The sequence below is a fragment of the Watersipora subatra genome, chromosome 5, assembly GCF_963576615.1.
Source record: "Watersipora subatra chromosome 5, tzWatSuba1.1, whole genome shotgun sequence".
Lineage (NCBI taxonomy): Eukaryota > Metazoa > Bryozoa > Gymnolaemata > Cheilostomatida > Watersiporidae > Watersipora > Watersipora subatra.
This window is the reverse complement of record NC_088712.1, coordinates 1,647,505-1,670,941: the sequence shown is the minus strand read 5'-3', so window position 1 is coordinate 1,670,941 and position 23,437 is coordinate 1,647,505. Positions and strand designations below refer to the sequence as shown.

Below are 23,437 nucleotides of genomic sequence, written 5' to 3'. Positions count from 1 at the left end.
CTTTATTAACACTCCTGATGATCTCTTACAGCACTTTATAATAATTGTACACATACTTATTCTCAGTACTTTATTAACACTCCTGATGATCTTTTACAGCACTTTATAATAATTGTACACATACTTATTCTCTGTACTTTATTAACACTCTTGATGATCTCTTACTACACTTTATAATAATTGTACACATACTTATTCTCTGTATTTTATTAACACTCTTGATGGACTTTTACTACACTTTATAATAATTGTACACATACTTATTCTCTGTACTTTTTTACCACACCTGATGATCTCTTACAGCACTTTATAATAATTGTACATATACTTATTCTCAGTACTTTATTAACACTCTTGATGATCTCTTACAGCACTTTATAATAATTGTACATATACTTATTCTCAGTACTTTATTAACACTCTTGATGATCTCTTACAGCACTTTATAATAATTGTACACATACTTATTCTCAGTACTTTATTAACACTCCTAATGATCTTTTACAGTACTTTATAATAATTGTACATATACTTATTCTCTGTACTTTATTAACACTCTTGATGATCTCTTACAGCACTTTATAATAATTGTACACATACTTATTCTCAGTACTTTATTAACACTCCTGATGATCTCTTAATACACTTTATAATAATTGTACATATACTTATTCTCTGTACTTTATTAACACTCTTGATGATCTCTTACTACACTTTATAATAATTGTACATATACTTATTCTCAGTACTTTATTAACACTCCTGATGATCTCTTACAGCACTTTATAATAATTGTACATATACTTATTCTCAGTACTTTATTAACACTTTTGATGATCTCTTACAGTACTTTATAATAATTGTACATATACTTATTCTCTGTACTTTATTAACACTCCTGATGATCTCTTACAGCACTTTATAATAATTGTACATATACTTATTCTCTGTACTTTATTAACACTCTTGATGATCTCTTAATACACTTTATAATAATTGTACATATGCTTATTCTCTGTACTTTATTAACACTCTTGATGATCTCTTACTACACTTTATAATAATTGTACATATACTTATTCTCAGTACTTTATTAACACTCCTGATGATCTCTTACAGCACTTTATAATAATTGTACATATACTTATTCTCAGTACTTTATTAGCACTCTTGATGATCTCTTACAGCACTTTATAATAATTGTACATATACTGAATATCTGTACTTTATTAACACTCTTGATGAACTCTTACAGCACTTTATAATAATTGTACATATACTTATTATCTGTACTTTGTTAACACACCTGATGATCTCTTACAGCACTTTATAATAATTGTACATATACTTATTCTCTGTACTTTATTAACACTCTTGATGATCTCTTACAGCACTTTATAATAATTGTACATATACTTAATATCTGTACTTTATTAACACTCTTGATGAACTCTTACAGCACTTTATAATAATTGTACATATACTTATTATCTGTACTTTAATAACACTCCTGATGATCTCTTACTACACTTTATAATAATTGTACATATACTTATTCTCTGTACTTTATTAACAATCCTGATGATCTCTGACAGCACTTTATAATAATTGTACATATACTTATTCTCTGTACTTTATTAACACTCTTGATGATCTTTTACAGCACTTTATAATAATTGTACATATACTTATTCTCTGTACTTTATTAATACTCCTGATGTTCTCTTACAGCACTTTATAATAATTGTACACATACTTATTCTCAGTACTTTATTAACACTCCTGATGATCTTTTACAGCACTTTAGAATAATTGTACACATACTTATTCTCTGTACTTTATTAACACTCTTGATGATCTCTTACTACACTTTATAATAATTGTACACATACTTATTCTCTGTATTTTATTAACACTTTTGATGGTCTTTTACTACACTTTATAATAATTGTACACATACTTATTTCCTGTACTTTTTTACCACACCTGATGATCTCTTACAGCACTTTATAATAATTGTACATATACTTATTCTCAGTACTTTATTAACACTCTTGATGATCTCTTACAGCACTTTATAATAATTGTACATATACTTATTCTCAGTACTTTATTAACACTCCTGATCATCTCTTACTACACTTTATAATAATTGTACATATACTTATTATCTGTACTTTAATAACACTCCTGATGATCTCTTACTACACTTTATAATAATTGTACATATACTTATTCTCAGTACTTTATTAACACTCCTGATTGCACTGTGAGAGATCATCATGAGTAATCAGTATATTGAGAATTATTCCATGAAGCGGTAAAGCACCCATGGATCCTTTAATTAAATTAAACTAGTAGACTTGCTAGCATCACATTCTAACTGATATCTTCAAAATATGGAAAAGACTGTGAAGTGATATATAATACACAATCTTTCGATAAAATCATGACAAAATACTTTTGGTAAAGAGAACCCTGTTATCATTCATCAATCTTTTAGAGAATAAATGATACATACTACATTTATTCAAAACAATACATATATTCATTTTCTTTATATTCTCTTCAAAACGAATACTTACCTATACCTACCTTAGTACAATTCCTCCATCTGTCCATTGGCCTTCTTTTTTTTTTTTGCTCATCCCTCTATTTACTGGGCAAGAGACTGTTATGGAATGGTTAAGCCAAACCAAACAGGAGAATTCCATAGGCAAGCCTAGGAAAACACTCAGGTCGATTGCCAAGGCGCTTGTCCACACGACAGCCTGAACACAGCGACACTCAACGAACTTAATCGCGAGTAGCCGGCTAACAGAATTCTAGCTGAAGCATACAAGCCTTATGGTATCAACACTCGATTGCCCCAAAATCTCAATCTGTATAGAAGTAGGCATCAGGAGCAGGACTAAGTGATGAAAAGGAAAATTACACTGAGCAAGCTTCTTATACAGAGTATTGAAGAATAGTGGCGTATCCAACAGAATCAATGAAGCGAAAATAGTAAACAGATTTTCGCGAAATTGAATTTCGCGAAAGTGAATTTCGCGAAATTACACATTATATATATTATATAGTCAACTTTCGCGAAATTGGATTTCGCGAAATTACACATTATATATATATTATATAGTCAGCTTTCGCGAAATTGGATTTCGCGAAAGTGAATTTCGCGAAAACTGTTTCGCTGATTTTACAATTTCGTGAACATAAATTACACAAATTTAATGAACCATAACATTGCTTCTACTTACTATATAAGCAACGAGAAAGAATAAGTTTTTCATCTCATTTTATTTATAATAGTTTACAATGTGTGCTCGAGACAAAAACGTGGATAGACTCCTAACTCAGACAAATTGCATCGACACGTGTGTGGAGATATGGGGCTACTGCCCTTGGGGTAGAGAGGTAGATCCTGAAAAACAGAAGGCTTTTCGAAACAAGATCAAGCTTCAAAAGAAAGTAAGTATTACATTATAATATTTTACTAAATTATATTTTTGATTAACCCTTTCACTGCCGTAGACGCATTAATGCGACTTTCCCAGCCATTGCGTAGTTACCTCATTTTATCATTCGTTGACAGCATAACCCACGGTCTTTCAGACTTTTATGAAATTGACAGTGTTGTCTGAAGATTTGTCTATAAAATTAACCTAAAGTAACGAATCAATTTCAAACTTTTGTTAGAGAACTTCTAATTTTATAACGAACATTTTTTGTGTGAGTTCATTAATTACCGCGCGCGAGTCAGAAAACAGGTAATTAGTAATGTTGATGGCATTATAGCCATTTCAGATTCAGATTTTCGTGATTATACGAATAGTTAAAGCAGCAGCACTGTCTCTGAGAGTAGTGAAAGTAATAATTTTGTGAGAGTAAGAAACACGGAAGATCGTTTTAGCTTCGCATCGATCATAGCATCACACAGCTTTATCATCGCACAAAGTATAGATTCGTTGAATTTTTGCATAGCAATGATGGCTACAATGTTAGCAAATTAAAATATGTAACAAAATTGTTCTGAATAGAGATTGAAATTGGAAAAAATACTGTTTACATATCATGAAGCAATATCGGCAATTTTCGGTAAAATGGCTGGTACTTGGCAAATACCCAAATTTGTACATGCTCGGCAGTGAAAGGGTTAAAGGAAACTTGAGAATATAAACTACATATTAAATATATTTCGAATTATAGGGTTTGCTTAAATGAAACTATTAAATTATACAAAGTAATTTGGAAATTATTGTAGAAATCATTGGTCATGCAGCGACAAAGAGAAGAATTATTTTGTAACTTCGATGTTACATTGACTTTAAAAGTAAGTATTACATTATATTTATTTCGTCTAATATCGTTGTATAATGATAAAACATGTAACTAAAGATCAAATACATTCAACAAAATTCACTCCAATTGGTATGTAGGAATGTTAAAATGAGTAACAGTCTGTGAAAACAGTAATTAATATTTGTATAACTTCACTTTAAAACAAAAGGTGTTGGAATTGAAATTCAAAGTAAGACCTGACTGTGTTTTAATTTGTCTGCGTATTCTACTCTGACTATAATCATTGCAATTGTAGGATCCTGGGTATCAGCGAACTAAATATAGACCTTTTCGGAGAAGGGTTTATAAATTTGAATCTTCAGTAAGTAGCACATTATATTTATTTCTTTGTTTTAACTGAATATCCTCCTCTGTCTGTGTGTCCTAGTCTGACTATGTGATGTAACATATTTGTTTTTCTTATTGTCTGTATGTCCTACTCTAGTTGATTGCATATCCTATTCTGTCTGCATTACATCTTGCATATCATTCTATGATTCGATGAGTAATGCAATTGAAATTTACAATTTAAGTTGGAGTCCATTGTGAATGTATAGTCTACTATCTCAACAAGGTTATAGTAAACCATCCTGACTGTAATCATTGCAATTGCAGGCTCCCGTATCTCAACAGGAAGATTCCATTCAGAAAAAGGATGGATCTTCTTCTTCAGTAAGTATTACATTATATTTGTTTTTTAGTTTGAATGAATGATCTAATCTGTCTGTATGTCTTACTTTTACTATATCTCACTAAAAATAATGTATGTTTTGATTGTAGACAGTTCATTCTCTTTCGTCAATGAAAGAAGAAGAAAATTGGGGTTGAATGATATTCAATATTCAATAGTCTTTTTTTGTATTATGGTTTAGCATTTTTATATACAAAACTTTTATTCAATAATATATCCATTGATAGTAAGTTTAAATTCCTATGATATATCACCAAATAAACTATATAAAATTTAATCATAATAACATTTCCTTAACTAATTACTGTCTTGATATACAGAGTTTATAATCTTTGTTTAATTTCTCTCTGAATTCCTTCAGATTGTACGCTCCGTCAATCGTGAAAAGTTTTAATCCTGATGAAGACTTAGAGTTCATGTAAATCTCACTTCGATCCAATATCATGAGAGCTGGTGTCAACCATTGAAATGATGAGGGAATGTTATACTTTTGAGGTTCGATGATCGAACATAATGCCACACGCTCTCCCTTACGTTCAACGAAGAATTGCAACGCAATCTCACAATTGTCATTTTCTTCAGACTTATTTGCTTGTATTACTTCTAACGAAGCTGGAATATCCAAAACTTTTAGATCAATCCATTTCCATGGTTCTTGCATTTCCTCGGATTTAAAAACTGTTGCAATAGGTGACGTAATTTTCTCATCTCCTTCCATATAATTTTCCTTGGATTCGAATAACCGCTTTACTACCGAACTTTTTCTTGATGATCTTCGTAATGACGTAGTTCTGTTCAATCTAGACTTGGTTGGTCTTCTACACTGTCTTTGTTTCATATTCAATTGGGGAGTTCTTTCAGAAATATTGTCGATATTCATACTATTGGAAGTTGACTCCTCAGAAGCTTCAGTAACAATCAACACTAACTAATAATACTTCATCAATTTATACATTATCTTTAAAAAAGTAGTGGATCCATAACAGTGATGGATAATTTCAGAATTTATGAAGACGATGCCTTCGAGATATGCCCTTTCGTTGAAAGAGAATTATCCGGGTATCATTATATACAAGGGGCTAGTAACATCTCACAATACTCGCGAATACTACGATGTAGTATAAATATATCTTTTAAAGTGAATAATTTTGTAATAAAACTGATCTTTCATTCAACATATTAATTTCTCCAACAAATTTCAATCTTACATACAAAAAAATACAAAAAAAATTTCGAAAAATAAAATTCCTTAAAATTCTTAACCATTCAAGAGCTTCAACATTACAAAATCATCAATTCTTCAAAAAATAACTTTTTACATAAACACTTTCTCATATATATTCAATGTTTCAAATATATAACAATCTCCGGAAAATCAACCCCTCGGTGTCCCAGATATTAACCCCCTCACTCATCCGCTAGGTAATCTCTCGCTCTCCTCGATAATCCGCGAGATCCACTCCGGAAAACCATCCAGCCCTCGATGTCCCAGATATTCACCCCCACTATTCCACCGATAATCGGCGACGATTCGCCCGACTAATCCGCGACGATTCCCCCGACTAATCCCGCGATAATCCGCGTTCAATCGGATGACTCATCCCCCGCTAATCCGATGACTCATCCACAGATAATCCGCCGATTACGCCAGGAGCGGATCCGTAACCCCTCGAATTCAACCCCCTACTCTACACCACAATTTCCCCCCAAACCCCAACATCTCATTCAACTCCACACGATTCAATCTACACCCCTAGCCAATTTAATTCACAACCCCCTTTTTCTATCCCCCCGCTGGATCCGTCACTTTTATGTGTAGATCTGCTCTCTATATACTAATTTGATAGTCTCAGGCTAGGTTGACGTGAAACCAGCTTATTATGGAGATACTCTAAGTTTATTCATAATTTTTGGGTGATGTCAGTATTTTTACATTTTCCTTCAGTTCTTCAACAATATCCGCGGAAATGTTCGCCTAAAATTATCTCCTGTCTAATTTTCATGAACGTTCATACTTTGTCCATGCTACTTTGTGGTTAATCTGTCACGGCTTCAGTCATTTGCGGGCTGAATAGTATTCACTAAAAAATAAAGAAAATAATTAAAAGTAGTATAATAAAATACTTCTCAATCTTTGTGTTAGCAGCAGTCCCAGTTTACTATTCTCTTGCTGTATGTCCCTACGTGTAAGCGCAACATACTTGTTAAAGCCTTCATCATGCCTCTTGAACACCTACGACTTCCAAAATCATCTACGAGCTTGAGAATGAAAAAACAAGGCTTATCAGTAATAAAAAAGTGGTTTTTAAAATCAATTTCTATTTTCCGGATTTTTACTTATCAGGTAGTCCCGAGTAACCACAAAAATTAGGGATTTCTGTAGTCTTTCATCCAGTACTGTGACCTATACACTACCTTGCGCAAAATATTTCTGAAATCGCATTGGCTATAAAGTCATGGCACAAATAAATTGTCAAGTGTTTTTAATAATGACAGAATTTTAGCTCATGATTGCGAAATTTCAGGCATATTTCTCACTCTTGTCACGCCCAAACAACCTTATCAACATATTAATGCACCTTTAGTATAACATCCATTCTAAAGGGTTTCAGTCTACATAGATTCTGATGTAAGAGTTTGTTTTAAGTAGAGTTGGTGTCACAAGAACAAGTTTGAAGCTAATGCTAGAGATAAGCTTTGTGTTTAAACATTATAGCAATTCCGTATGACCAGGAAGCTGACAATGATTATGACTGGGGTGAACATATTGATGATGCCGCAAAGATGGATGAGAAGACACAGAGACTGGCCGTACAGAACATGGACTAGGATTGAATAAAAGTCTATGAACATTTTTTATGGTGCAATTCATAGTGTCATGGGTAGAGGTGGACAATTGTGTGCTAAAAATTGCATTAGGATTCGCTTGATCAGCTCTCATAATATAGACAGTATATGTTCGTACAAGTTCTGGGCAAGAGCTTTGTATTTTTTTCTGAACAGCATTCATGTAGTGCACATGTTTGTGCTTCTACCAGACTTCCAAAAGGGAAACTGAGGTTAATCTATGATTTGTGTAACTGGTGAAGTTAGAAAAACAATTCGGAAGCCTTTGGTGTGATTTCAGAATTCGCATGATCAAAATCCTACTAGCGAATAGCTGGTTAAAAACAGTGCAAAGTGTAACTTGTTAAAAGGGCTAAAACACCTAATATCTATGGACTGAAACACACTCAAGTCTACACTTCTCAGAGTTGTCAACCCATGATTATTGATTTGGAGTTTCTAATCCTCGTTTTGATTGTTTTTTTCTCTTTGTGATTAATAGGTATAACTGAAAAGTTTAATAGAGGTATGATACTTATATTATGTCAATGGAGGCTTGGCATAGAGTAACTAGTTTGTGATGATCAGAAGATAATTGTACTCTTATAGATAAAATAGTATTTTAAACTCGTCACTTGACAGATATACCCAAGTGAATTCGGTGAAGAGAAGATGAGGGAATATGAGCTGAGTGGTCCAAAAGAGCTGCGCAGCGCAAAAGGTGATGAGGCGGGGGAGGACGAAAGAAAGATTACCAACCTACCGGAGCAGGGTACGGCACCTCTGTTGACTCTCTTAACCCCTTCTCATTACTAGCTGGTCTATTATGTGACTATGTTAGTCCTATCTTTTCATTTGTGTTTAGTCTGCTATATATATATGTTAGTCGTCTCTTTTCGTTCCTCGCTAGGTTAGGATAGGTTAGTTCTCCTCTCTCATTTTTAGCTGGTTTGTTATATGAATATGTTAGTCCTCTGTCCCCATTTCTAGCTGGTCTATTATGTGACTACGTTACTCATATCTCTTCATTTGTGTTTAGCCTGCTATATATCTATGTTAGTTGTCTCTTTTCATTGCCTGCTGTTCTCTTGTATGACTATTTCGGCAAACTTTCCTCAATTCTAGCTAATCTGTTATATGACTATGATAGTAATCTTTTTTAATTTTTAGTTGGTTTTTTGTATTGATAGGTCAGTTCTCCTTTATTATTTCTAGTTAGTCTGTTTTATGACTACGTGAGTGCTCTGTCCTCATTTGTAGGTGGTCTGTTATATGATTATGTTAGTTCTCTGTCCTCATTTCTAGCTGGTCTGTTATTTGACTATGTTAGTGTTCTCTCTTCATTTATAGCTTGTCAGTTATATGACTATGATAGTAATCTTTTTTCATTTTTAGTTGGTTTTTTGTATGGATAAATTAGATCTCATTTGTAATTTCTAGTTGGTCTGTTTTATGACTATGTTAGTCCTCTGTCCTCGTTTCTGGCTGGTCAGTTATATGACTATGTTAGTGTTCTCTCTTCATTTATAGCTTGTCAGTTATATGACTATGATAGTAATATTTCTTCATTTCCAGTTGGTTTTTTGTATTGATAGGTTAGTTCTCCTTTATTATTTTTAGCTAGTCTGTTTTATGACTATGTGAGTGCTCTGTCCTCATTTCTAGCTGGTCTGTTATTTGACTATGTTAGTCCTCTGTCCTCGTTTCTAGCTGGTCAGTTGTATGACTACGTTAGTCTTCTGTCCTCGTTTCCAGCTGGTCTGTTATAAGATTATGTAAGCTTCTGTCTTCATTTCTAGCTGGTTTGTTGTATGACTATGATAGTCTTCTGTCCTCATTTCTATTTGGTTTGTTGTATTGATAGGTTAGTTCTCCTTTGTCATTTCTAGTTGGTCTGTTTTATGACTATTTTAATCTTTTTTGCCCATTTCCAGCTAGTCAGTTGTATGATTAGGATAGTAATATTTCTTCATTTCTAGTTGGTTTGTCGTATGGATAGATTAGTTCTCCTTTCTCATTTTTAGCTGGTCTGTTATATGAATATCTTAGTCCTCTCTCCTTTTTTCTAGTTGGTCTGTTATATGACTATGTTAGTCCTTCCTTCGTTTCTAGTATGTCTGTTATATGACTAAGATAGTAATCTTTCCTCATTTCTAGTTGGTTTGTTGTATGGATAGGTTAGTTCTCCTTTGTCATTTCTAGCTGGTCTTTTTTATGACTATGTTAGTCCTCTCTCTTCATTTTTAGTCTGTCTGTTTTATGACTATGATAGTAATCTTTCCTCATTTCTAGTCGGTTCGCTGTATGGATAGATTAGTTGTCTTTTATCATTTCTAGCTGGTATGTTTTATGACTGTGTTAGTCTTCTCCGCCCATTTCTAACTTGTCAGTTGTACGACTATGATAGTAATCTTCCCTCATTTCTAGTTGGTTTGTTGTATGGATAGGTTATTTCTCCTTTCTCATTTTTAGCTGGTCTGTTATATGAATATTTTAGTCCTCTGTCCTCATTTCTAGTTGGTCTGTTATATGACTATGTTAGTCATCTGTCCTCATTTTTAGCTTGTCTGTTATATGACTATGTTAGTCCTCTATCTTCATTTCTAGTATGTCTGTTACGTGACTATGATAGTAGTCACGTAACTTCCCCATTTCTATTTAGTTTGTTGTATGGATAGGTTATTTCTCCTTTCTAATTTTTAGCTGGTCTGTTATATGATTATGTCAGTCCTCTGTCCCCATATCTAGCTAGTCAATTGTATGACTATATTAGTCTTCGTCTTCGTTTCTAGCTGATCGTTTTTATGACTATGTTAGTCTTCTGTCGTCATTTTTAGCTGGTCTGTTATATGACTATGTTAGCCTTCTGTCCTCAATTCTAGCTGGTCTGTTATATGAATATGTTAGTACTCTGTCCTCATTTCCAGTTGGTCTTCATGACTATGTTAGTCCTCTGTCCTCATTTCTTGCTGGTCTGTTATATGACTATTTTAGTCCTCTGTTCTCGTTTTTCAGCTGATCTTTTATATGACTATGTTAGTCTTCTGTCGTCATTTCTAAATTGTCTGTTGTATGACTATGTTACTCTTCTGTCCCCATTTTTAGCTAGTCAATTGTATGACTATGTTAGTCTTCTGCCCTCGTTTCTAGCTGATCTTTTATATGACTATGTTAGTCTTTTGTCGTCATTTCTTGCTGGTCTATTATATGACTATTTTAGTCTTCTCTCCTCTTTTCTTGCTCGTCAGTTGTATGACTATTTTAGAGATCTCTCATTTTTAGCTTGCCTGTTATTTGACTGTAGTAGTAGGCTCTCCTCCTTTCTAGATTGTCAGTTGTATGACTATGTTAGTCTTCTGTCGTCATTTCTAGTTGGTCTGTTATATGACTATGTTTTGGTTCTCTTTGCATTTCTTGCTGGTTTGTTTCATGACTAGATTGGTTGTCTGTATTCATCTATCATGTTAGTCATTTTTCATCACTTCTCATTTGAGTGGTGTATGACTATGTTAGAGATCTCTCATTTGTAGCCAGTCTGTTATATGACTATGGTAGTAGGCTCTCCTCATTTCTAGCTTGTCAGTTGTATGACTATGTTAGTCTTCTCCGCTCATTTCTAGCTTGTCAGTTGTATAACTATGTTAAGGTGTGGTCACACGAGCACCGAACCGACTTGGGATTGGTTTGGAAGTTTTTTTACTTCGCTTCGGCTAAGCCACATGTCACACAGCATCCGAAGTCATTTCGCTGCTTAGATACCATACGTATGGAGACAGGACACAGTTTCATTAGTAGTTTTTATGTGTTTGAGCTAAATATTTCTATTGTAAACAAAAAACTTTGAGTCACTATTTTAAATTATAATTACGCAGCAGATTTATCAGAAAATCATTCAGCTGTTCAAAATAAATCACTCGATACCAAAATTTTGCCGACCCTTCCCATCAACATAATTACATTTTTATTACCATGTAAATGTTTGTCTATGCTGAGTACATAACAAACAAAACCAGTCTTTATCATGGTACTGTGGTTTAACATAAATAAATCAGTCGACGATACTTCATCAGGATGAGTATGAGACGGTACTTATATTCTACACAAAAGAAAATCACAACCATTCTCTTACATTTATTAAAAACCTAAATCCAAAATCTTCATTTATGCACCACAATCACAAGTCCGGGTGAGCCTTGTCGAAAATTGCTTCATGTTGTTTATTTAATGAAATAAAAGTATCGTCCTAATTCTTTTTAACTTTGCTCACACGCACAGAAGGAGAAATGTGACGCGTGCACGCTAGAATTTTAACCACCCAATAAGAGCAAGGGTTAGGCCACAAAATTTTGAGCAGGACTGAAATGGTTTGTCTTGGCCAGAAATGTCTTTGGCCGAACAGTTTACAGCTGACAGCGACGTGGTTTTGCGTCATTTAGTTCGTTTCGGCTCTCGTGTGACCATCCCTTTTGTCTTCTCTGCTCATTTCTAGCTAGTCTGTTATATGATTATGTTAGTCCTCTTTCCTCATTACTAGATAATCTGTTATATGGGTAGGCTATTTTTCTCTCCTCATTTCTAGCTGGTCTGTTGTTTGGCTCTGCTAGTCTTCTCTCCTCATTTCTAGCTTTTCAAATGTATGACTATGTTAGTCCAAATGTATGACTATCTTTATGACTATGTTTGTCCTCCCTTCCATATTTCTAGCTGGTCTGTCGTATAACTATGTTAGTCATCTCTCATCACTTCTACATGTAGTTCGTCTGTTATATAACTATGCTAGCCAACTCTCATTTCTAGCTAGATTGTTATATGACTAGGTTAGTTATCTTTCTTCATTTCTAGCTCGTCTGTTATATGACTATGACAGTAATGTTTCTTCATTTCTAGTCAGTTTGTTGTATGGATAGGTTAGTTCTCCTTTGTCATTTCTTTCTTGTGTGTTAAATGACTAAGTTCGTTCTCTCTCCATGTTTCTAGCTGGTCTGCTGAATGGCTATGCTAATCTTGTCTCTCTAGATTTTCAGTTATATGACTATGATAGTAATCTTTCTTCATTTTTAGTTGGTTTGTTGTATGGATAGGTTAGTTCTTCTATGTCATTTCTAGCAGGTATGTTATATGACTAGGTTAGTTCTCTATCCTCATTTTTACCTGCTATGTTGTGTGGCTCTGCCCATGCTCCGTCCTGATCTCTGGCTTGTCAATTGTATGACTATGAATGTAATCGCTCCACGTTCCTAGATGTTCTGCTATATGATTATATTAGTCTTGTCTCCTCATTTTTTGATGGTCCATTTCATGACTATGGTAGGAATGTTTTCCCATTTTTAGCTTTTCTGCTATATGGCTATGTTATTCCTCTGTCGTCATTTCTAGCTTGTCAATTGTATGACTATGGTAGTAATCTTTCTTCATTTCTAGCTGGTCTGTTATATGACTATGTTAGTCTTCTCTCCTCATTTCTAGCTTGTCAGCTGTCAGCTTGTCAAGCTTGTCAAGCTTATTCAGCTTGTCAGCTGAATATGAGAGAAATCTTTCTTCATTTCTAGTTGGTTTGTTGTATGGATAGGTTAGTTCTCCTTTGTCATTTCTAGCTGGTTTGTTTTATTACTATGTTAGTCCTCTCTCCATGTTTCTAGCTGGTCTGTTATTTGACTATGTTAGTCTTCTCTCCTCATTTCTAGCTTGTCAGTTGTATGAATATGAGAGTAATCTTTCTTCATTTCTAGTTGGTTTGCTGTATGGATAAGTTAGATCTCCTTCTTCATTTCTAGCTTGCCTGTTATATGACTATGTTAGTCTTTTCTGCCCATTTCTAGCTAGTCAGTTGTATGACTGTGATAGTAATCCTTCCTCATTTCTAGTTGGTTTGTTGTATGGATAAGTTAGATATCCTTTGTCATTTCTAGTTGGTCTGTTTTATGACTATGTTAGTCTTCTCTGCCCATTTCTAGCTTGTCAGTTGTATGACTGTGATAGTTATATTTCCTCATTTCTAGCCGGTTTGTTGTATGGACAGGTTAGTTCTTCTTCCTTATGTCTAGCTGGTCTGTTATATGACTATGTTAATCTTTTCTCCTCATTTCTAGCCTGTTAGTTGTATGACTATGTTAGTCTTTTCTGCTTATTTCTAGCTTGTCAGTCGTATGACTATGATAGTAATCTTTCCTCATTTCTAGTTGTTTGTTGTATGGATAGGCTAGTTCTCCTGTCTCATTTCTAGTGCGTCTGTTATATGACTATGTCAGTCCTCTGTCCTAATTTCTTGCTTTTCTGTTATTTGATTATGTTAGTCCTCTTTCCTCATTTTTAGCTTGTCAGTTGTATGACTATGATAGTAATCTTTCCTCGTTTCTAGTTAGTTTGTTGTCTGGATAGGTTAGTTGTCCTTTCTCATTTCTAGTTGGTCTGTTATATGACTATGTCAGTCCTCTGTCCATATTTCTAAACGGTCTGTTATATGACTATGTTATTCCTCTGTCCACATTTCCAGCCTGTCGATTGTATGACTATGTTAGTCTTCTGTCCTCAACCCTAGCTGGTCTGTTATAGGACTATGCTAGTCCTTTGTCTTCATTTCTAGCTGGTCTGTTAGTCTTCTCTCCTCATTTCTAGCTTTTCAAATGTATGTCTATGTTTGTCATCCCTTCCATATTTCTAGCTGGTCTGTCATATGACTATGTTAGCCATCTCTCATCACTTCTAGTTCGTCTGTTATATACCTATGCTAGCCAACTCTCATTTCTAGCTAGACTGTTATATGACTAGGTTAGACTCTTCATTTCAACCTGGTTCGTTGTCTGACTATGTTAGTTATCTTTCCTCATTTCGAGTTGGTCTGTTATATGAATATGTTAGTCCTCTGTCCACTAACCATTTGAAGTTATGAAATGTTGCACGTTTACAAACATCAGATTTATGTTCCAAGTTTCATCCCTTTCAGACCAGAAGAATGTGATGCTAGAGAACTCGTGACAGCACCAGCTCAATCGATCTAAATATACTATTACACTAGCGCAGAGTTTGACTCTCCCTGCCCGTATCTATGACTAGTGTGACAGCAAGGAATAAATTTGGGTCATGCCCACAGCCTGACCTTGGGTCTCTTGTAACATCAGCACTATTAATCCTTTAGCGGTTTTTGTATAGTTCTTTCCAGTTTACTTCATTAGGAATTATCTTATCAAGCAGTGTATTCACAATCAGCCTATTCTCATAATTAATTAATTTGCAGAAAGAAACTTCACTTTGTTTCAGAAAGAATGGAGTTTTATGAAGATGAGTTGGAAAACTCTGTTGATCATGTGCCAGATAATTGTGAGCCTAATTTCATCATCAACCCCGCTGTTGGCCAATCACTGGTAAGCGCACCCTTCCGTTATTAATTTGAAATCATGTCCAACCAATAGTCCACCACCCTCAACTTCGGCACTGTGTTTCAACTGATCAGCATCCATAAGTAAGGTTACCCTTTTCACTATCTAAACCTGATCTGTTAAGATTAGGTCAAGGTGAAAGCATAATGGCACTCCCTAGTAGAGTAAAAAATATGCACCTAATTTGCTATTATGATGTTACTTTGTTTGAGTTTAGTTTACCAGAAATGCAATTTATTCACTGCGAACCTAATTTCTATTGATTCAACTGTGTTTGGGTGAATATGATAATGATGATATTGCATAAGCTGAGAAGTGTCATATTGTCATTCCATTTGTGTCAGACAAGATTTGGGAATGTCTGAGTTGACAAAGTTTCTTTTGCCTATTGCGTTATTTCATACGCAATGTGTTCATGCAAATTGGTGGCTGGGAGCTTATAACTCTCAAGTCACCCACTCTATTCAGGGTTTATCATTGTTTTGCTAAAACTTAGAGACTATATGATATGTTACTGGTACAGTGCACTTGGGATGAGAATGGCCCTGACAGAAGTGGAGTTCTTAACAAGAAATACCAACAGATGATCTTGAACAGCTTGACATGGATGACTATTTGGCCTCTGAATCGGGTATGAGGTGTGGGTGGGTCAAGGTGAGACAGTCATAAGAGAAGCTTTTAACATCAAAAGCTTCAGTTAGAATAATCAACCAAATTGTAAAAATGTGGAACTGAATGGCTTCGATCTGCTTAACTGAAGTCCAGGTTTGATTGGTCAGCATGTTATTAGCAGTTACTATATTCACTTTATTGACTTACCATCATAAAGTAGTAAATGGCACAACATGTATTTCAAACAACGATTTCAAATAGCCCTTTTTCGTTGTCACATTTCACAGAACACTGTTTTTGCACCCACATATTGCTTCATAGTTTTGCTATCAGCTCCTGTTTATTGTCATCATCTCATAGAGAGTCACTACTATTTGATGGTTCCTTTTAAACACCATTATATTTAAAAACGTTTATTCATGGCTCCCAGTTTGTGGAGCACCTGTCCGTGATTGCCGTGATATTCTGCTGAACTCCCGTGTCAGGTGTCATCAATTCACTCCAACTCTTTTATGTATAGATTATATATGTACATATATATTTAGTCTATGTATATATATAAATGTATATATATAGTTATATATATATATATATATACATTTATATTCAAATATATATAAATTTCGAATTCTGATCAAATATAAAGTTTTGATCTGTGCTGCTAACAAATATATCTAAATTTGCCATGTCATAGTTGGTATCTCGTAGCAGTTCTGTCTGTGGAAGCTGGTCTAAATCTCTGCACTGTGATATAGATCCAAGTTGCTCTAGTCTCTTACCAGAAATGTTAATGACTTTGTCTTCTAACAAAATCAAAGCTTTGTTGAAAATTTTGTCTGTAAAATCTAAAGAGATCCGTGGTTAAAGTTTACCTCAAGGTTGACTTTTAACAAAATTCACATTACAGTTATTTGGTATCAAAAGATTCACCATGTCTTACTCTGTTGTTTTGTAAGTGCCAAATATGTGGGAATGTGATTACAAGCTCCTAATAGCTCAAAAACGAAAAGCCGCCATAGATTTGAATCCCATTATTTCTCCGACGTAGTCGTGAAATATATTTATTGTCTTGTCACGTGATGTTTTCACGGTAATTGAAAGGTAATATAAAAAGCTCAATATAAAACTTATAGTAGCACTAGTTTAAGACAATCACTTCGGGTTTCACCGAAGACCCCATATCAAATATAGATACTCGCTACTTTACAGTTTTTTTTTCGGTTTGGTCTAATCAGCAAGTCTTAATCTGATCATTTGACCCAATACTTCGCAAATAATTTCTGCAGCACTTTTTGATTATCACATGTGACCAACAGGCGCGTCATGATTATCAGACAATGATATGTACTCCTTCAAGCTAAGGCTAAAAAATTACACAAATTTTTACGGTAAGTTACAAAATATCACTGCTAAAAGTGACAGGATTACAATGATGATAAAACAGACGCGTAAGAACAATAGACATGGCTTTATTGAATGTGTGAAGTATATTTATGAAAATATTTCGACGAATAAGGTTGCATGAAAGTGTAAACAAAAACCATATCCCTCAACTAGTCACATTTGAGCCGTTTTGGAAAGAGAATCCAAAAATCCAAACAAAAAGAATCCAAAAGATGTTTCAAAACAAATGTTAACAAAAGATATTTCAGTAATATATGTTGACCCACTACCAATATCTAATGGCAGCACAATTCCAGGGTATAAAATTGATCAAACTCTTGTACGTGTCAGGGGGTGTCAGCTGTAACTGATAAATAGCTATTTATATTGAGACTGTTTATATAAGGCAGATAAGAAACTAGCAGACGTGCTTTCCCACACTCGCTCGCTTGTCCGTGTATTTGCTTACTGACTGCGTACATTGTTTATCATATGCTGATATTAATTGGCAGAAGGGACTATTTTATTTATTATAATTTCTGGCGACTACCTCAAAGAAAGCATCACCTCTGTCAGACTAAATAATCCCAAAAATAACCATTTAAATAGCATTTCACTAGTTGCATAGAAGCAATTTTTCTATTGCAGACTTATCTGTTAGGACCATGACTTGTAAACTTTAGCTGAGATGAAAATGCAATAAAAGCAGATAATCAAACAATTGGTACAAACTGAATCTCTATTTTTTACTGATAGACCGTCCTACGAACTGATAGATGAATCTATCAGTTCGTATTTTATTTTAGTGTAACGGTGACACCAACAAGACTAAAAATACATGTAACAATGTTCAACAATTTGTATATGTGTAATTTATGAGTATGGAATACAACAGAAAAACTACAATAAAGGTACAAGTATATACATAAACATTTGGCCAGTGTCACTACCAAAAGTTGAATGTTATTACTGTTATCTCTGAGAAAAAGGTTAGAAGAGATAAAAAATAGAAAAGCGAAAAAAATGAAACCTATCTATCGGTTTACTGAAACCAACTCAGTTCACAAAGTTTAGTAGAAACTAGTAGTTCAGCAGTTCAGTATAATTGAATTATAATCCAAATATACTTGCACAGCTGTTCAAGTATACTTGGTTACTTTGTAAAAAGTAATCAAGTATGACATAGCCCTTCCAAGGCTCACCACTAACTAACCACTAGTCCAACGTCTGCTTATAAAAGACGTTCAGTCTAGCACAACGAATACTGTCAGTGTGTGTGGTCTAAAGCTGTACTTTAGCCAGCAGGTCAAGTGTACTTATAATAAGAGCATCTGTTAGTAAGCTCTCCGTTAGTAATGATAGATATACATGCATATGCATATATACATATAAATTGTTTCCTCACCCCGGTTAACCTGTATGGGTGGTAATTTCTGCCATGGTTCGATTCGCCAGTAACTGATGTTTGGCTCCACGGGTGTTGTGCCCAATTCCTTTCTGAGCCCTGGTCATATAGTGTTTCATGTGCTATTCCAGTTTGTCTGCAACTAATCCTGAGAGCAGTTTCCAGGTGGTGGGCAAGCACGTTATTGGTTGATAGTTTTTGGGAATTGGCCCCTGCTTTGGATCTTTTATCAGAAGTAGAGTTCGTCAATTGGTCAGCTATTCTGGATGGTCATATTGTTCTATTAAGCATTTCATCTGCTTAGCCATTCTAGTGTGAAGTAAGTTAATTTCTTCATCCAGAAGGCTTGAATCATGTCATGGCCAGGTGCTGCCCATTTTTTCATACACTGTACTCTGCACTGATGTCCACTTCGCTGATGGTGAGTCCTTGCTGAGCCACAGTGTGTTGATGGCTCTCTTTAAGCCTTTTCAGTCAATTTGCAGTGGTGTTATGAGTAGTCTCTTTCTCCCAAATGTCTTTCCAGAACTCTGACATTGGCCTCTGCAGTTCACCTTTGAACTGTGAATACACTCTAGATGGATTATTGATGAACAGTTTGTTCATTTTCTTTTTATCCCGCTCATTGGTGTACCGCTTCAGTCGTGCCGAGATTGCTACTAGCTGCTGTTTGGCTGATTCTAGAGCTTCTATTGTAGCTTCCCTTTTTGGGCGCTCCAAACTGTGGTTAGATCTCTCACTAAGCGTACTAACTTTCTTGCGCAAGTCCTTGATCTTATTTTGTAGCCCCAGCTGCCAGGATGGAATGGCTTGAAGCCTTGTTGGCAGTAGCTTAATACCAATCTCCTCCAAGACGGTTGCTGTACTGTAGATTAGGGCATTAGTCTCACTGGTCGATCCAGTTGAGATAGAATCCAGTGCCAAGTTAACGTCTTCTAACAGTTTCTTAGGTATGACCTTGCTAACTCTTCGTAGTGGTACCCTGCTTCCATAATCATTAGCAACTGGCATCTTGTTGATGATATTTTCCGCAAGCTCTTTCACCCTTGGATCAAGGTCAAAGTGCATGTTTTCTTCAAAACTTGATTCAACACAAGATGGTGTATGTGTGACAGTGTGTGTTGATATGCACTCTTCATTGGTCGAGGTTACTTGGGTAAACTGTTCCCTAATTTCATCTACCTCAAGTTCCGATATGAGGTGCCGCTTGATTATGTTACTCCTCTGAGCTACAAGTTGCTTAGCGGTTGGTGGCAATTCAGGGCGCATGTTTATCCACAGTTGACGCATCCTTCCCTTGTAGCCCCACTTTTGAGGTTCACTCATAAAGTAGCACTGCATGAGGTCCATGTTATCAGTTTGAGTCCATTTCATCTGTTTTGAACCATTAGCCCATTTTTCACTGCTTTTTCTTGGTTCAGCTACAGGCAGCGCGGACCTTGTTTGACCGGGCGACGTCTGAGCCGGCATGGCTTTGGTTATGGCACTCATCATAGAGGCTGTAGACGTTATACAAGCAAGGGTCTTGTCTAAGGACCGCCAGGAAGGTGCAGTTGTTACTTGCGCATAATATGTATGTGCATAATATATACATATATATGTATGTATATATATATATATATATATATATATATATATATATATATATATATATATATATATATATATATATAGTGCACCCTGGAGATATGATTACATGATAAAATCACCTAGTTTGTTTTAGCTTTTAGATGTATTGATGTACATACAGGGTTACGATATGAAGTCTATTATATAATGTGTACTTAGTTATATGTACAACAAACAATCAGCTTTCCTTGGTTGATGGTAGTCAAAGTACATAATAATAAGACTTATGACTGTCAGGTAGACTGTCTGTCACCTACTTATCAGTATTATGGTAAGTGAGTAAATATTTGATAGTGTATCTCCTACTTCAATCATACGCAACTGTATGGTAACAGTGGTATTATTAATAGCAAAGTCTGCTCTTAGATAAGGTATAATGTGTGCTAACGTGGAACACTGTTTAGCAAGGGGTTTTGACAGCAATGGATTCAGTTGAAACTGCATTTGTATATATATACTTCTCGAATGAATGCCTTGCATTGCCTAGGTAATAGAAAGGTTTTTAGACAGAACATTTATTTTCGCTTAACATATATAGCATTTACCATTTGAGACCTCAAACTTCATACTCGACAGAAGTGTTTTTGTGCAGTTCAAATGAATTAAGAAAAAATATAACTACTTCAAATTTTTCAAACTTTTTAAGCAATTGTAACTTTTAAATTTCATGTAATGAAAAAATAGTGTTGTTGAAATAAACTAAAACCAAATATATAACTGTAAAAATGTTTAAATGTCGAAAAGTTAGCAAGTATTGGCTAAATAAAGTCTGTTTTGCTGCAATTACAATGGTGAATTACATGTATGTTGTGAGTTTTTGTCAACACCTCCATCAAATTTATTAAACAAAACTGATTGATACCAAAAATTTTATTAAACAGGATGCTGTCTTTGGAAATTACTTGTTGAATTTCCGTTTTCTCTTCATGATTTTAGAAAAGCATTGAGCACCATCTGGTTTCCTCACAACACTAACTTTTTTTAAAATTAATTCTCCTGATGAAGAAAATTTCCATAATAAACAATGAATTAATCATTTAAGCATAACATTTGTGCTCTATAAATAAACTCACATTAAATGTTGGAATTACTAACTTTATTATAATTGAGAACTTCAAAATATAAATACTTTTCATAGAATGATCTCAATAAATAGCATTGTTATAAACCGTGCTGAAAAGATCCTATTTCCTGATGTAATTATTAATTCTACATTAAATTGACCCCTTCATGTTGCAAAACTACGGTCTGAGCTTTCATCTACACTGTATCTCTTGACTAAATTCTTCTTAATCTAAAGCAGCTTCTATAATTATTGATTCTACATAAAATTGTTCCTTTCATATCGCAAAGTTATGGTCTCGCATCGATATATAATATAAATGCTATGGGTCCGATTAGCATACTGGATATTATTGGTTATCGCTCTTAGAGTGTCTTCAAACAGACAGACAGATGGACACTGCGTTTATTATAGCATAGATTTCAGATTGTATATAACATCACATGATATAAAATTAGTTGTTTGGTTTTGTTCACATAGAGAGTATCTATGTGAATAAAATAAAACAACTAATTTTATACTGTCTAAAATTAGTATAAATTCTCAGCATCTACATGTATATGAATAAAATAATTAATTTTATACTGTCTAAAATTAGTATAAATTCTCAGCATCTACATGTATATGAATAAAATAATTAATTTTATACTGTCTAAAATTAGTATAAATTTTTAGTATCTGTATGAATAAAATAATTAATTTTATACTGTCTAAAATTAGTATAAATTCTCAGTATCTATATGAATAAATCAATTAATTTTATACTGTCTAAAATTAGTATAAATTTTCAGTATCTATATGAATAAAATAATTAATTTTATACTGTCTGAAATTAGTATAAATTCTCAATATCTATATGAATAAAATAATTAATTTTATGGCTGATTAGGTGATCATTTTCTTGATTAGTAAATAACTTGCTAACATTGATATGAAGGGTGAGAGATTCAAGGTCATTTACTCGTCATCTTCACAATATCGACCCCTTCTCAAAAGATTAAAGAAAGCATAAAGTTATGCATGCGATATTTGATGAAAAGCAACATCTTCAACGCAGCAGCAAGCAATCTATTGGCAAACCAAAAAAACAGAAAGGAGATCCAGAGACTTGCCTCTAGTAAAGTCTATTAAAGCTAAAAGTAGACTGCATTCTGCAGAACAAGCCAAAGAGCTAGTTACTTACGAGCTACCTGCTTAGCTTCTTCGAGCCTAAGAACTAAATGTGTATTGCATTGCTGTGATAGCTAGAGACAGGTTCACACTATATTACCGTACAATGTAAAGCAATGGCTTTGCTGATGTCATCATGGAAGTAGTATGGGTTGGTTGAAAAGGGTTGCAACAGTCAAGCTTTCTGATAGTTTGCCAAGCATCCATAAGAGCTTAAAGATGTAGTTGCGTCAAATTGTAAGTTGATCTTAAAAGAAAGCATTTTTTTCTCTATCAGTTGATATGTTGTTTGTTGTGTTACGCGATCGCATTGCCAAGATATTTGAAGATTAAAACCGAAAAAATCTGATCGCCGTAAAAATGTTCAGGCCACCAAAACGTGCCCAGACTTGCCCAAAATGATGTCACGCGTTTGGCAACCTTTCTCTATCTCTCGTATTCACATCGGGTATTTGCGATAAAAGTCTAGTCTTACGAGGCTCTATTGGCATATATCTTATTTTGTATTTGCTCATGTTGGCTAGAATAAAATTTTAAATCCTGCTACAGATGCATTATTATGAATGTTTAAAAGGCCACAAATAACGAAAATTGAAAATTTGTTCTACTCACTTTCTCCAAATGTGGTGTAAACATTTGGGTACCGACTACCAATTCTACCGGTCTACGGTAATTCTGTAAAGTCACTTAATGTAGAACGCGGTCTTTGTATCAGCACAGTTCTGCAGCTACCCATATAAACGATATACAGCCTCCCATAAGCCCCGCCCACATTATGTCGCCTATTACCTATTGCCTACGTACTAGTTTCTTGCTAGTAGTATTCTTACCGAATACTAAATAAGTGAAATAAGCAAGCCACCTCTTTGAAAAGAATATAGACAGGGATAGAGTTTTAAGGATGAGAAGGCTGCTGCAAACTGGATTTGAACTCACATTCTCCA

At 34.4% G+C, this 23,437-nt stretch overlaps 2 protein-coding genes across 3 annotated transcripts in view; both read left to right on the top strand.

Annotated features, from left to right (window-relative positions):
* Positions 1–3,278: 3,278 nt before the first annotated feature.
* LOC137396965 (uncharacterized) lies at positions 3,279–5,190 on the top strand. Of its 2 annotated transcripts, none has more exons than XM_068083248.1 (5): positions 3,279–3,468; positions 4,262–4,330; positions 4,595–4,660; positions 4,954–5,010; positions 5,119–5,190. In XM_068083248.1, the coding sequence occupies exons 1-5, from the start codon at positions 3,316–3,318 to the stop codon at positions 5,164–5,166; spliced, it is 393 nt and encodes a 130-aa protein (XP_067939349.1). In that variant the 5' UTR covers positions 3,279–3,315; the 3' UTR covers positions 5,167–5,190. The 2 variants fall into 2 exon arrangements, with proteins under 2 accessions (XP_067939349.1, XP_067939350.1); XM_068083249.1 differs by having other exon boundaries at positions 5,123–5,183.
* Positions 5,191–20,099: 14,909 nt separating this feature from the next.
* LOC137396746 (angiopoietin-related protein 2-like) overlaps positions 20,100–23,437 on the top strand; it is a 28,499-nt gene continuing 25,161 nt past the window's right edge. The window contains exon 1 of the mRNA XM_068083052.1: positions 20,100–20,178. Within this exon, the coding sequence (XP_067939153.1) occupies positions 20,100–20,178 (79 nt within the window). The remainder of the gene's footprint in view (positions 20,179–23,437) is intronic.